This window comes from Hydra vulgaris, chromosome 12, assembly GCF_038396675.1.
Source record: "Hydra vulgaris chromosome 12, alternate assembly HydraT2T_AEP".
NCBI classification, from domain to species: domain Eukaryota; kingdom Metazoa; phylum Cnidaria; class Hydrozoa; order Anthoathecata; family Hydridae; genus Hydra; species Hydra vulgaris.
Genome location: NC_088931.1, coordinates 53,937,024 through 53,951,852, shown reverse-complemented (window position 1 = coordinate 53,951,852; position 14,829 = coordinate 53,937,024). Strand labels below are relative to the sequence as shown.

Below are 14,829 nucleotides of genomic sequence, written 5' to 3'. Positions count from 1 at the left end.
TTTTATTATTTTAAATAATTAGAGTATATACAAGTAGGTGTTGAAGTTCTTTGTAACAGTAAGCCTGAGCAGCAGCGGATTATCATTACAATCGCCACAGGCCCCACAAATGTAAGGAGCCTAATATTTAATTTTTTTAGATAATTTTTTTTTTCTGAACACATATAATTAATTTTTTTTATAAAAATGATTTTTTATAAAGTTTATTTTATTTAGCACAATGCATTTAGTTTTAATGCATTTACTGAGTTTAATTTTTAAGCACTTAAGTAAGACGTAATTGAGAAATACAACATGTAATTTAGAAGTCGCAATATGTAATTAGGAGACACAACATGTAATTAAGAAATTTTAAAATGTTATTGAGAAACCCAACATGTAAATAAGAAATCGCAATATGTAATTTGAAAAACAAAAGTTGTAATTAGGAAATCGTAATATGTAAATGAGAATACATATTTGTAATTGCAAATTTAATGTAAGCTTAAACGTCATTATAAAAGATCTTCTTGGACATGCATTTTAATAAGTTAATAATATCAAATTTAGCATTTGTATGCACCAGCAATACAGTAATACACTAATGGAATTGAAAGATCGTTGTGTTATTTGTCAAAACACTATATTCATAGTGTTTTGCGGATTCAATTTAATAACAGACTTTTGAAAGTCTGTTATTAAATTGAATCCGCGCAAGCATTTATTTCATCAAATTTGTTTACAACCACTTCTGGAACAACCAGAACCACCTTGTTCAATTTGTAGACATGAAATACATACAACTGAACAAATTGAAAGAAAACATTATGTTTTACCTTCATCGAATAATAGAGGAAGAGTAATTGAATGTGTTGAGCGAATCGACGATTGGGTGACTCTGGCGCAAACTTTATGTGTCAAATACAAGACAGCATACAATTGGGTCCGCAGCGGAAATTTAAATTTTATTGGAAAAGGTGGTTTTAAACCAAAAAAATTAACCGATGATCAAATCGAAGAAACACTAACATGGATTGAAAGTGACTGTCAGTTGATATTGGTAGCCATTAAAACAAGGATATTAAGATAATTTAATATTGCGTCAGCACAACCACAATTGCCAATTACTTTGAAGGCAGACTGTTTTCATTTAAAAAAGTGCACTAGGAGCCTACTACAATGAATAGTAATGAAAACAAACAAAAAAGAGCTGAATATGTTATGAACATTAACGAACACATCACAAATGGTCATCAGATAGTTTGGATGAAACAAATTTTAATCTTTTTTGTAGAAAAATGCAAGGACGTGCCAAACAGAGGAAAAGAACAATAATGAAAATACCTGTTTCAAAAGGTGCAAACATATATTTGATTGCAGCTATATCAACAACAAATGTCGTCATGATGGAAATTCGCAGAGGATTATTTAATGCAGATTCTTGTAACGAGCGGATGTTGGCTTTGTTTAACCAGTGGGTTACATCCAGGAATCGTTTAGAGGGCTTGGTTGTCGTAACAGACAATGCTTCATTCCACCCTTATTTGGAAAGGGTGTTTGAAAATTCACCGGCTCAGTTGTTACGATTAGGACCATACAGCTCACTGTTAAACCCAGTGGAAGCTATCTGGTCTAAAATGAAAATAAACGTTAAAAATGTTATTCGCGTTCCACCTGTATTCGGTGCTGGAATTATGGAACAACGAATGCAGTTTTTAGAAAGAACTGTTACTGTGGCAAAAAATAAAATTATGGGAGGTGATTGTACACGCGCTGTGCAACATACGACCACGCCTTACGCAACCATTTTAAATATGGAAGGCGTCCAAGTTGGTCCTTAACTGAATATTGCAATGATTTTTAATGACGTTGTTTAAATTTAAATTTTTATGTAATAAATTATTTGTGTTTTATTTATTATTCATCTGAAATCTCAATTAAATTTTTCACAAACAAAAATAAAAGAATGCTTTAATTGACACCCAATGGGATTTTTCTAGTTACCGCCTAAACCTCAAATGCCTTTTACATGACTTTTTATATTTTATTGATATCATTTTTGCTACTTTTGCCAAATCAAACTATGCTTTTAATGTTGTTTTCTAATATAAATCTATGAAACTTCAGACCTTCTTCGGAGTTTGAACCAATTTTTGAGATATTGTCAACCTAACCAGGCATTGCAAATTGCAATATTTCAGCCCTCTGGTGTTTTGTTCTGGTGTCAAATAAGGATATTGTTTTTGTTTTTTTTTATTGTAATAGGCTCAACTTGATCTGAAGTTGGTATATTTTCCGGACTGCCGGTAGTTGTGATTATTGCTTTTTCAGTTAGAAGATTTTTTAGAGTAAACGACTTTTTAAATGTGATGAAAGTCCGCTAAGTGATTGAAGTTTTGGATTGTGCGATCCACGAGATATTTTCAAATTGCAGATATTGCAAGTTCCGTATTTGAAATCACTAGCTGTCACGGTAAAATGATTCCCTAAACCAGTTTTTTATCGATTATTTTCCATTGTAAAATTTAGCACTGAAAAACTTTTGATGAAACTATTGGTTTGGGCTGCTTTACTTAAACGTTAATTCATTTTAAGAATGATTTGAGAATAGAAACTTAAGAGCCGTTTTTTCTAAGAATCAGGCAAATTCCTGAAACTGTGGAAGTGACCTCCTCCAAGTTGCTTGAATTTTTTATATATTGATCAGAATATAGAAAAAACCTGTTGGGGAAAAAAAAAATTTTCAAAAATGTTTCGTTCACTCGGAATCTGGGCTTAAATTTTTGAGATTTTTTTAAAAATTTTTAGAAATTTAGTTTTTGCCACCTTTGAACCCATTTTTTTGGCAAGGCAAAAAGTTGCACATAGCTTTTGTAGTTAATATCAGACGTAACCCAAAAGCTCTCTCCAAAAAATATAAAAAAGTTGCGTGACACTGTGCGGTTGGCTAATTATCATAGTTCAAAAGTACAAAATCAATCAGTTTTGTCAACTTTTAATCGGAGTTAATTCTAGCGGCGAAGTGTTGCACACAATTTTTCTTTTAGGATTTGAAAATATCAAAGGTATTGAGTCTAAAAATGCAAAGAAAGTTATGTGATACCTAAGGCCTATTAATATATTAAGGCTTGAAATTGGAAAAAAATGTTTTAGTATACTTACAAAATGAACCATTACGGCAGAGGCGCTTAGTTTTGCAAAAATGTAAACATATCCAACTGTCAATACAAAAAGGTCCTTACATAATAATAAAAAAAATTCGTGTGATTTTGTCACACGCATGATATAACATGAATTAAAAACTGAACAAAAATCTAACATCAAGATAACTATATTGCTAATTAAATAAAACATAAATCAAACATTTAAATGTTTTTCCATTTAAAAATTAGTTTTTCATTTATTAATAGAGTCATTTACACACATTATCCACCACATCACACATAATTTCTACTCTGCTGCAGTAAGTTTCTCTAAGAATAATGATATGACTGTATTATAGTCTTCTTCGGATAATGAATAATCGCCACAACCACTGATTAGAAAAGGAGCATTTACTAAACAGATAATTTTATCAGTTTGGTTACTTATCTCCTCGGTAGTAACTGGCCAGCGAAAAGTATTCTTCTCTTGCCCGTTAATCATACAATTAACTCTGATCCCAGTTATAGATACCTAAAAGTATTAGCGCAACATTTAAAATAATATAATAAAGAGTTTATGATTTGTTTAATTTTGCTTACATTCAATAAAACTTGTAAAGTCTTATATAATGTCATTCTGAAATTATTTTTACATTTTATTTATATTCCTTTTATTTTAGAGCACTGTTTTGTAAAACAAAATAAAAACTTGAAACTAATATATACTTTGAATAATATTACCTCCACAATATATCCAATATTCTATTGTTTTTCATATGCAACAGCAACCCAATCATTCACTTTCCATACAAGACAAATTTCTTTTGCAAGATTGGCGATGTCTTCCTCATATTTATTATCATCTTCATTGTCTCCTGCCAGATTAAAGTCATCATTTTCGCCATAAACTTCTTTGTTATCGTTAACCTGACTATTTTCATTATTTTCTGTTGTCGGTTCTACCAGCTTACCTTTTCTTTTCAGGTTACTAAATCTATAACAATATCAATTGTACATATTTTTAAGCATATGTAAACAAACACACAAAATTATAACTTTCACCTAAATTTTAATTTCATATTTGTAAAAGAACTATTTAACAGTCAGAAACATAATCTAATTTGCAAAAGTTTTGATAGCAACAATGCCTACCTTGAAAATAAAGATCTTATCTGTTGGCTAGTTACATATTGATCAGGCGGAAGTTCTCTCCTCAGCTGCATGTGAACCTGCTCAGGGCTCATTTTATTACCTGATTCTTCTCCACGAATAAAGTATTTATACAACAGTTCTTTCTGCTGATTTGAAAATCTAAAAGAACTTCGAACTGGTAATGCCCAACCTTGCAATAGAAAAATGTTCATGCAATGTGGTTTGTCTTTTACGGAAGCAATGTTAGAGGATGAAGAAATTGGCATATTTAGTTGTGAAGTAATTTTCATCTTATGAACAAACGAGTTGCGAACTTTATCCAATGATGTTAATGATTTCGGAACTGTATGAAGACCGGTTAGCATGTGTTCTTCTAACTCAGCATCGCTTTCAAATGATAAAGTACAATTCATTTCAGTGCAAAATCTTAATGAATATAATTGCCTGTCACTTCTTTTCTGTTTTTCCTTAAGTGACTTGTTACGCTTAATTGAATTATCTGTTTTGCTATATGGCAACAACAACTTAATCGAGGGTTGAATTTTAAGATTTCCATACTCTTGTTCAATTCCCTCACCGATATTGAAATAACGCCACATCTTCATACTTTTCTCACCAAACTCAAATGAGTGATAGTTGCTAATGTTCTTAATCTTTGGTCCAGTAACTACAATTTTATCATTGCTAATTTGAGCAACTGCTACTTTTGCATCTTTAGCGCCAAAACTATAATGCATAGCCTTGTGTATATCTTCAGCAGTCAAAAGATTATTACCAGAGTCAACGTAACTCCTTAAAATTGTCTTTACAACTGCACTCTCCCTGTCACATTGATCTTTTCCACAACAGGGTTCATTATAATCATATCTCAGCAACTTTATATCTCTCTCTTTGCATGCATTGTAGATTGCTTCAGCTGAAAGATTTCCCTGATAGCAGCCGGCATTATCAGATTTGGTAAACATTTTCTTGATATGCGGTTGATCAATTCTGAATTGGTCTAAAACTGCAGTGGCTAACGAAACAACATCACCTATTCCCTGATCACACCTATACATTGAAGTAAAGTAAACACGTTTGAATAACTTTCCTGCTATTTTTATGAAGAATATATCCACATGTAAACTCATTCCTTTCTTGCCAAAATACTCTCTTTGGCCCTCTCTGTATCGAACCGGAAGAATTTTTTGACAAAAATCTTTAAGCCAGAAAGCAGTTTCATCGTTTAATTGCTTAAAAGCTTCGATTTTTGCCTTTTTCTGTTGAGAATCTCTCATCAGGTGTTTTATGTAGTTGAATACATCCTTTACAGCAATTTCCAAATCATAAATAGAATCAGCATCGTCAGAATTTTGAATTGTTAGTTCTTTGATCATCTTGATAGCTTTGCACAAATCATAGCAATCGGCACATACCACTTCTGATATCTCTGTGTTGGATTGAAGATTTTTTTCAGATGGATCTGATAAGGCATGTTTTGAGCTATGAGAAGAAATGTTTGAGTCATTGACACTACAATTGGTTTGATAACTTGTTTTCAAATACCTTTTTCCTTTTTCAAGGGCAGCTTCGAGAGATTTAGAACTAAATCTTTGTGCCAATTTTTGTAATGTTTGAAAACCATTCATGCCTGAAGCAGTAACATCATCTAATCCAGCTAAGCTTTTTCGACTTGAAGGTTTTATTGCATGCAATACTTTCCACAAACTTGAATCAGATAATGGTATATAATTGTTTTCACTACAACTTTTTCGATAGAACGTGATAGCGTGGCTATATTTTGTCGTCAGTATTGCATGCACTATCTTTTGTTCTTCACCGCTGTCGTATTTTAATTTGGTTATTCCATAAGCAACATCATGCAAAATACCGCTTGTAAATATAAAGTCTAAGAAATGTTCACACTTTGTTTGATCAAGACTAGATCGGACGAATACTTTCTTCTCTGGAAATGCCAACCCTTTATGAGATGCATGCCATTTTCTTGCTGTTTCTATACGATGTTTGGTACACTCAAATGTGTTCATTATAAACTTTTTGGTATACTTGGTATGGTCTAATAATGAGAGGATAACTAACTTTCCCATGGAATCACTTTGCTTATATACTTTCTGAGCACGAATAATTTCAATTGGGAGAGGGCTATTTATTTCATCAACATTTTTACTGTTAAGAAAATCTATAAGTATTTCCTCTTGTCCAGGAGCAACAGCTTCCGCAATTTTTTTCTTTAATAAATTTTCTAGGCGAACATACTTGCGTTTTAACTTATCTTTAGTAGTATCTTCCAGATATTCGAACTTCCTTTTTAATCTAAATTTTATTGGACTTGCATTAAGAACCTCAGTTACACTCTCACGGCTTCTTAGAGATTCGTCCAAAATCTCCTGTGAAACATTAATTTCACCGGGATCAAATTCTTCATCTGGAGTAGCAGGTGTCATATATGTTTGTTCTTGTTGTGTTTGTGTTTCTGTACATAAATTGGTGTTTTCGTTGACTCTAGATAAAGCAGTTTCTTGCTTTAAATGGGTAAAACACAGCATTGCACCAACTGAAAATACTTCATTGTATCGCTTTGACATTGATATGACGACATGTATTGGTGACGCCCTTAAAGCGGGAGATTTTTTTCCTTTTATATTTAGATGGTGAGGATGAAAGCATGTTTTTGGAGGACTCCATGCAATACCAAACGTGTACCGGTGAAAAGCACATATTTGTTCATCCTTTTCAAGATTTCTTTTAAGTCTATTTGCAATAAGTCCATTTTCTTCCCAAATATTATTATCGTTTAATCGCATGACCTAAAAACAATTTTTCAAACAATTATTAAGTGTGTCATTTAAAGCATTGTTTATAATCTGACTCTTCACGAAAAATGTTTACAAGTTTGAAATACATTGTTGTTATTATTAAAATACAATATTGCAAGAGTGTGATTAATTTAGTGATTATTTATTAAAAGAGTGAGGAATTAATTAAAAGAGCTATTTTTTTTTGTTTAAAGAACTTTGTCTCAAAATCTTATTATAAAGTATGTAATTATAAAAATTATATTACATTCTGCGTAAATTTAAAATACATAATTACCTTTAAGTTGATGAGGTGTTTCTTAACATCAACATCTCCCAGCTGATGAATGTAGAACATTTTGTTTATAATTTTATGTTTTTTGAATGATCCACAATTTCCTTTTGAAAAGCAACAACAGTTTTCATAAAAATATTTGTTTTGTTTCATACTCAACTAAAAACAAGTTCTATTTATGCAGTAACTATTTCTCAATAGCAATGATAAAATATCTACTCTATTTATGCAAATTTTAAAGATCGTTAAAATAAAGTTAAGACATTTTTATGGTAAAGTAAACAACCGCCTACTAACTTGTTTCTCCACAATCGTGATATCAGTGATTCTTCTTCCATTCGATCACCACAAGTTATTTGGTTATGACGTAAATTTAAATAATTCACTTCTGATCATGTATTGTTTTTTATTATTATTTATTTCAATTGTTATGATTTCTATATCATAGTCAGAAACGCTTAAATTTTTTCTTAACATTACGTGCAATGTTTTGTGTAATGCTAAATGCTAATTTTGGATGATAGAAATTTTATTGTGAGCGAAAACCTCATCTGTGTGTCCAAAAAAATATCTCTTCGTACTTAATCATTTTTAACAATTTGTACCTTTATTTTTAACTTAATATCTAAAGATCACACGAATTTTTTTATTATTATGTTAGGACCTTTTTGTATTGACAGTTGGATATGTTTACATTTTTACAAAACTAAGCGCCTCTGCCGTAATGGTTCATTTTGTAAGTATACTAAAACATTTTTTTCCAATTTCAAGCCTTAATATATTAATAGGCCTTAGGTATCACATAACTTTCTTTGCATTTTTAGACTCAATACCTTTGATAATTTCAAATCCTAAAAGAAAAATTGTGTGCAACACTTCGCCGCTAGAATTAACTCCGATTAAAAATTGACAAAAGTGATTGATTTTGTACTTTTGAACTATGATAATTAGCCAACCGCACAGTGTCACGCAACTTTTTTATATTTTTTGGAGAGAGCTTTTGGGTTACGTCTGATATTAACTACAAAAGCTATGTGCAACTTTTTGCCTTGCCAAAAAAATGAATTCAGAAGGTGGCAAAAACTAAATTTCTAAAAATTTTTAAAAAAATCTCAAAAATTTAAGCCCAGATTCCGAGTGAACGAAACATTTTTGAAAATTTTTTTTTTCCCCAACAGGTTTTTTCTATATTCTGATCAGTATATAAAAAATTCAAGCAATTTGGAGGAGGTCACTTCCATTGACTGCCTGATTCTTACAAAAAATGACTCTTAAAACTGTTATGTAACGTGATTTCAATTAAAATTTCTACAGCTGTTATAATTAAAAATTGATTTACTAACAAACGATTACAATTATAATTGTGGGATCATGACGGTTTCCTATAGGAAACCGTCATGATCCCACTCTAAATTAAAACTTAAAAAAAATCTTATAAAAGTTTCGGTTCATTTCGGTTGCGGTGTGCACCGAAATTTTGGCCGAAACAGAAAAAGTAAAAAAATCGTTCAAACAAAAATTTCAGTTTCAGTTTCGGCCGAAGCCGAAAGTTTCCGTTCACTAATTACAACTTTCGTCTTCTAAATTACATCTTACGTTTCTTAATTACAACTTTCAAGTTATCAATTACATCTTGAAAAGGTGTAGTTATATTTATACGTCATAGATGTTGGGTCAACATTTGGCCAAAGTAGTTTCGACTATAAAAATCTGTTCTTACACTAAAACTGCAGTGCTGTTGAGCCTATATTCGACCAATATACGGATCATTTTATTGGTATATTTTTAAAACTTGTTGCATAACATTTAAAAAAAATGGTATCGTTTTACAAATAAAGAATGGTTTTGATACTATCTTTCCATTTTTTAAATTATAAAAATTAACAAAATAAGCTGTATTTATTAATCTTCTTAGATTCTTAAAAGGTTACCTCATAAGAAGTCAACTTTAAGAGGTTCTTGTGACTTAATGTTTTTTATTTTAAATAATAAAATATTAATTAACATTTAAATATTGGGCTTGTAAAAATAAAGGCAATAATCAAATTAGGCTAGCGTGTCCAGATGTCCTGATTTTATTTAGGAGAGCGCAGCACTAGATTAATTAAAATTAAACCTTTCATTGTGCTCTCCTTCATAAAATCAGGACACATAATAATCCTGTCTGAAGGTAAAAAACACGCCAACCAGAGACACTTTTAATATATTGTGACCAGGATTATTATATGTCCTGATTTTATGAAGGAAAGCACAATGAAAGGTTTAATTTTAATTAATTTAACACTGCGCTCTCTAGCGTAAAATCAGGACATCTGGAGACCTTAAATTAGGCGGGTGAGTACTTGATTCACGTGTGAATACAACGATGATTTACTTTAGCCGTTTTTTAATTGAAATTAACTAAGAAATGCTATACCTCCGCTTCAAATTATTTTTGTGTAAGATCTTACAGTTATTATTATTATTTTTTTCAATACTGTATTTACTGTATTGACATTTCAAATGTTTGATTTATTTAAAAAAGTCTTCTACTGTATGACATTTCAAATGTTTGATTTATGGGCGCTAATACACTTTCGCACCGCCTCCAAATTTACAGATTTTAATTGCAAATTCTGAAAGATCGTCGTTTAAAACGAAAAAAAATGGTATTCAATAACAAGTTTTATCAAAGTAAAAGGCTCTAACTCGATCTCGAAGTTTTGAAAAAATACACAAAAAACGCTAATATTCGTTATCTTTTTTTAACGCAACCAAATTACTTTAGTTGAGTTAATAAAACTATTTCGTTTATTAAATAACCTGGTTTTTATAATCATCACGCATTATAATGTTCTTGTGCAAACATCGTTGTTTTAAAGTCATTAACTTAAGTCATTAACTTCCTTATTCTATTATTAACTACGAAAATTTTGCAGTTGTATTTCTTACTTTTAAATTGCATTTTATTACAAAGGCGAAATTACAGGGTTTATGCGAAATATAAAACATTTTTTAAGAAAATATAAAACATTTTTTAAGAAAATATAAAACATTTTTTAAGAAAATATAAATCAATTTTTAAGAAAATATAAAACAATTTTTAAAAAAATATAAATCAATTTTTAAGAAAATATAAAACATTTTTTAAGAAAATATAAAACATTTACTTACGTAATTACTCCTTAACTTTTTGGAATTTATGAGATTTATTCATGACAAAGAAGATAACTATAAAAAATAAAAAAAAGGATGGCGGTAGTAAATTAGTTGTCAGTTGTAAGTGCCTTAAAAGTATAATTTTTTGAGTCTATTATAAAACTTTTTATCATACCTTAAAGTTTGGAATCAGACTTTTAAGTATGGAATAAAAGTTTTATATTTATAAGATATAAAACTTTTATTCCAAACTTAAAAGATTTAATATGGTGAGTAATGTTCGTTATAGTTTTAAGTTTATATCAAGTACAATGAAAAATAAAAAAATTACTATATCCATATTAAACAAATGCTTTTCTTTATCCAGAGAAAATTTTTTAAATGCAATACATGTGTTATCATACCTTACTATGCTTATAATTAAAGTATATTATTCAAGATTTATTTTGTTGTTTTAACTGATAAATGGAAAATGAGAGAGAAAGGAAAAAAATAACACTTATTACAAAGGATATTGTAAGAACCATAAGAAAGTCAATTCTAAAAGATATGAAGTTAAAAGAAATAGTGGAAGAAGTTGAAATATCAGTTTCTGCAACACGTTCTATTTCTGATAAAATCAGTAAAGGACTTAGTGATGATGAAATCACATCAGTAAAAAAAGGAAGGCGCAGCTCTTATAACGAGACACTTATATCTGAAATTCGATTGTTAATTGAGCATGATCCCTCTCATACTTTAGCATCATTGAGAAACATTCTCATTGAAAGGAATATTAATGTATCTATACCAACAATATCTAAGTATTTGAAGTCGATGGAGTTCACTAGAAAACGACTTACATTAGTACCAAAAGAAAGGAACTCGCCGCAAAACGTTGATTTAAGACAAAGTTTATGCAGGACTATTAATTCGATTCCTGACAATAACTTAGTATTTCTAGATGAAACAGGCTTTAACTTACATACTTCTAAGCAATATGGCTATTCTATAAAGAATACAAAATGTTTTGCTACAGTGCCAGAAAATCGTGGAAAGAATGTAAGTCTAAAGGCCGCTATAACAGTTAATGGTATTCGAAGCTTTAAGATAGTGGATATAATGGCGATATTTTTTGTGATTTTATAACCAATAATTTAAGACCGTATTTCCAAACAAATCATCATTTTGTACCAGTATTGGAAATTGTGCATTTCATCGTCGAAGAGATGTAATCAATTTGCTCGGCCAATCCAATGTTTCAGTTTACTTTTTGCCACCTTATTCACCGCAATTGAACCCGATCGAGGAATACTTTAGTTGTCTTAAAGCTAATTATACTTCTATAAGGCCGTTTCCAAAAACCAGCAATGAAGTTAAGGCAACTTTACATTGGCTTATACCGACAATTGGCATTGATTTTTGTGGTTGGTATTGTAATATGAGAAGATGGGTTTTGAAAGGCATAGCAAGGCAAGAGTTTTATTAAAGTGGTACTTTGTTATTTATATTATATCTTTAAATATAATGAGTTTTAGTTATATTAAAAAAATACACTTTATTATTTAGAAATTTATGAATAACTTTATACATCATAAATGCACTCTTAAATAACTAAAATGTTTTATATTTTCTTAAAAATTGTTTTATATATATTTTTTTAATGTTTTATAATTTTATAAATTTGTTTTTTATTTTCTTACAATTTGTTTTGTATTTTCTAAAAAAAAGTTCTATAAATTCTTAAAAAATGTTTTATATTTTCTTAAAAAATGTTTCATATTTTCTTAAAAAATGTTTTATATTTTCTTAAAAAATGTTTTATATTTTCTTTAAAAATGTTTTATATTTTCTTTAAAAACGTTTTATATTTTCTTTAAAAATGTTTTATATTTCGCATAAACCCTGTAAAAACATTTAGGCTGTAGGAACCAGCCTTTTTTAAAGGAGAGTTTAAAGACAGTTAAAATTTTAAAAACAAAAACTTATGACAGTGAATCTTATCTTGCGAAAAAAAGATGGCGAATATTAGCGTTTTTTGTGTATTTTTTCAAAACTTCGAGATCGAGTTAGAATTCTTTACTTTGATGAAATTTGTTATTGAATACCATTTTTCTTCATTTTAAACGACGATCTTTTAGAATCTACAATTAAAATCTGTAAATTTAGAGGTGGTGCGAAAGTGTATTAGCGCCGAGAATTTTAGTACTCCAGAAGAAAAATTAAATAAAAAGAAAATACTTAAGTAAATGGTAAATATTTTTTATGATTCGTTTATGCATTTTGTATGATACCTTTATACAATTTATGTACTTTGAACAAAATACTCTTTGAAGATTTTTTGTAAATGAGATTTTATATTAATTTAAGTTTAACAAAAGTAGCTTTAATTATTTCAAGGTTGTATATTTTTGCAGGTTAATTATTTGGGACAAATTGGGGTTTAAGACAAAGGAGATAGTATATGTTATTTACAAAAATAGTTTTTAAAAATGGCTGCATAATTAAACTATGCAGGGAGAGGACAAAAAATCGAAATAGGAAAAATGTTGATTGCATATGTTGCTATTGGTAAGTGATTTAGAAAAGTTATTTTTTCAGTTTCAATTTTGCATTACACAATTACCTTCAATTTGTTATGTTTCTTTGGTGCATAATTAAACAAACAAACAATTTTTTTGAAAAAGCTGTGAAGTCAAATAAGCATGGCTTATGCAGGCATGTTGATAAAGATGTTGGAAAACAAGCTGATAGTGGTGGGCACCAAATACCATTAACTAAACACGATTCAATAACAAGTAGCTCAACCAATATCGAAACTCCATAAACTTTATATATACCATATTATACCATAAACTTTATAGAGAATTGTTTTTATTTAAAACTCAATGTGTTAGTTTTTGGTTTATGTTTGGTGTTTGCAATATTTATATTTAAGGAAAAAATTATGTAAATTAAATAAATAAAATTTTATACTTGTGTCATACATTTTTGTTTTTATTTCTCCATAAATTTCAATATACTGATGGAAATCATCTATTTGTAACAACAATCTAATGTTGTATATAATGTTAGGCTGATATACAACATTTGTTGTTGAAATTTATTATACAGCTAATTTATAATAATATTTGCCTAACGTTTTATACAATATTGACCCAATGTTACAAACAATATTAGGCCAATGTTGTATACAATGTTGGGCCAACGTTGAGTAAATGCTGTATACAACAGTGGGCCAATATTGTACACAACGTTGGACCAATGCCTAAACAATGATCAAACCTGCATTGGGCTAACGTCGAATATTAATGTAGGCTTGCTGTCTGGGATACACAAAAGGCCAATACAGCAAACTTTTAGACAAAACTAATAAAAAATTCAATAATAATGCTATATCAAATAACTTAGCAGGAGTACTAATATAATGTTTAGACTTCTTTTAAAGGTAATATTTTTTTTATTTGGTTGCTATGGATACCTAATTTAATTAACAACAAGCTATTTTACATAATTTCAAATTTTTTATTTTGAGCTATATACACTAGATTTGTCGCGTGTGTTTATATACGTGTTATTCAAAGTTTTTTAATTTGGTTGTTATGGATATCTAATTAAGCGTAGCAGCGACCTTATTTTGCTAGTTTCAGTGTTTAATTATGCTAGGTACAGTACACTTAATACGTATATTTATATTTCTTAGAATGTCACACTTAAAAAAAAAACAGTTTTGTCCATTACCAGGTCTGCTGTAGATTTTATTTCGTCGTTAATCAGTTATCAAAGGAATGTCCCTTCAAATAGAAATGTTATCGGAAGAAGATCAAGAAGCAATAAATGTTTTTTTAAATATTGTGATCATTTTAGTTGTAAAATGTTCAGAGCGAAAAATAATGAAGACTTACTATGAAGATTATTATGTTCATCTGATCCATATATTAGCAGTTTGAAAAAAACAGAATTAAATTCAATTAAGTTTCAACTTGTAAACAAAACAACTCAACCAATAAAATCATTAGGCTTTGGTTATGTTACCTAAGTTACATTTTTCAATTGAACAATTTTATTATTTTAATTTGAATTACTGTCAATTAAAGTGTTTTATCAATAATTTACCATACATAATGAGATACCTATAACAACCAAAAAAAGAAATTAATTTAATTTTATGTTAGAACTCAAGCAAAATTTAGTTAAATATATCACCAATGTTAATTCTTCCTTCAAAATTGGCTATTATGGTCTAACTGTGCCTTGACCCCCCTACTTTTTTCCAAGTTTATTAACTTTAATATAAAATATGAAATAAATTATTGTAAACGTAATAAAAAGTACAAAAATATTTTTT

The 14,829-nt window shown here is 29.2% G+C and overlaps 2 protein-coding genes across 3 annotated transcripts in view; both read right to left on the bottom strand.

The window, feature by feature from the left end:
- Positions 1-14,438, bottom strand: part of LOC101239849 (uncharacterized) — a 36,268-nt gene extending 21,830 nt beyond the window's left edge. Inside the window, exon 1 of one of the 2 annotated variants that reach the window (XM_065813714.1) lies at positions 14,387-14,438. The gene's annotated coding sequence lies outside the window, so the exon portion shown is untranslated. Of the gene's footprint in view, positions 1-10,517; positions 10,534-14,386 lie in introns of those variants that run through there. The other variant, XM_065813713.1, reaches the window with a different exon arrangement.
- On the bottom strand, positions 2,238-8,639 carry LOC136088833 (uncharacterized). The gene is made up of 4 exons (XM_065813712.1): positions 7,368-8,639; positions 4,275-7,081; positions 3,864-4,116; positions 2,238-3,654 (listed from the first exon to the last, which is right to left on the bottom strand). The coding sequence occupies exons 1-3, from the start codon at positions 7,515-7,517 to the stop codon at positions 3,885-3,887; spliced, it is 3,189 nt and encodes a 1,062-aa protein (XP_065669784.1). The 5' UTR covers positions 7,518-8,639; the 3' UTR covers positions 2,238-3,654; positions 3,864-3,884.
- Positions 14,439-14,829: the final 391 nt, after the last annotated feature.

Coding starts and splice junctions, on each gene's coding strand:
- LOC136088833 (XM_065813712.1), bottom strand. CDS start 7,517: ATGAAACAAAACAAATATTTTTATGAAAACTGTTGTTGCTTTTCAAAA. Junction 7,082..7,367: donor AACACCTCATCAACTTAAAG/GTAATTATGTAT, acceptor AATTGTTTTTAG/GTCATGCGATTAAACGATAA. Junction 4,117..4,274: donor ATAAGATCTTTATTTTCAAG/GTAGGCATTGTT, acceptor ATATTGTTATAG/ATTTAGTAACCTGAAAAGAA.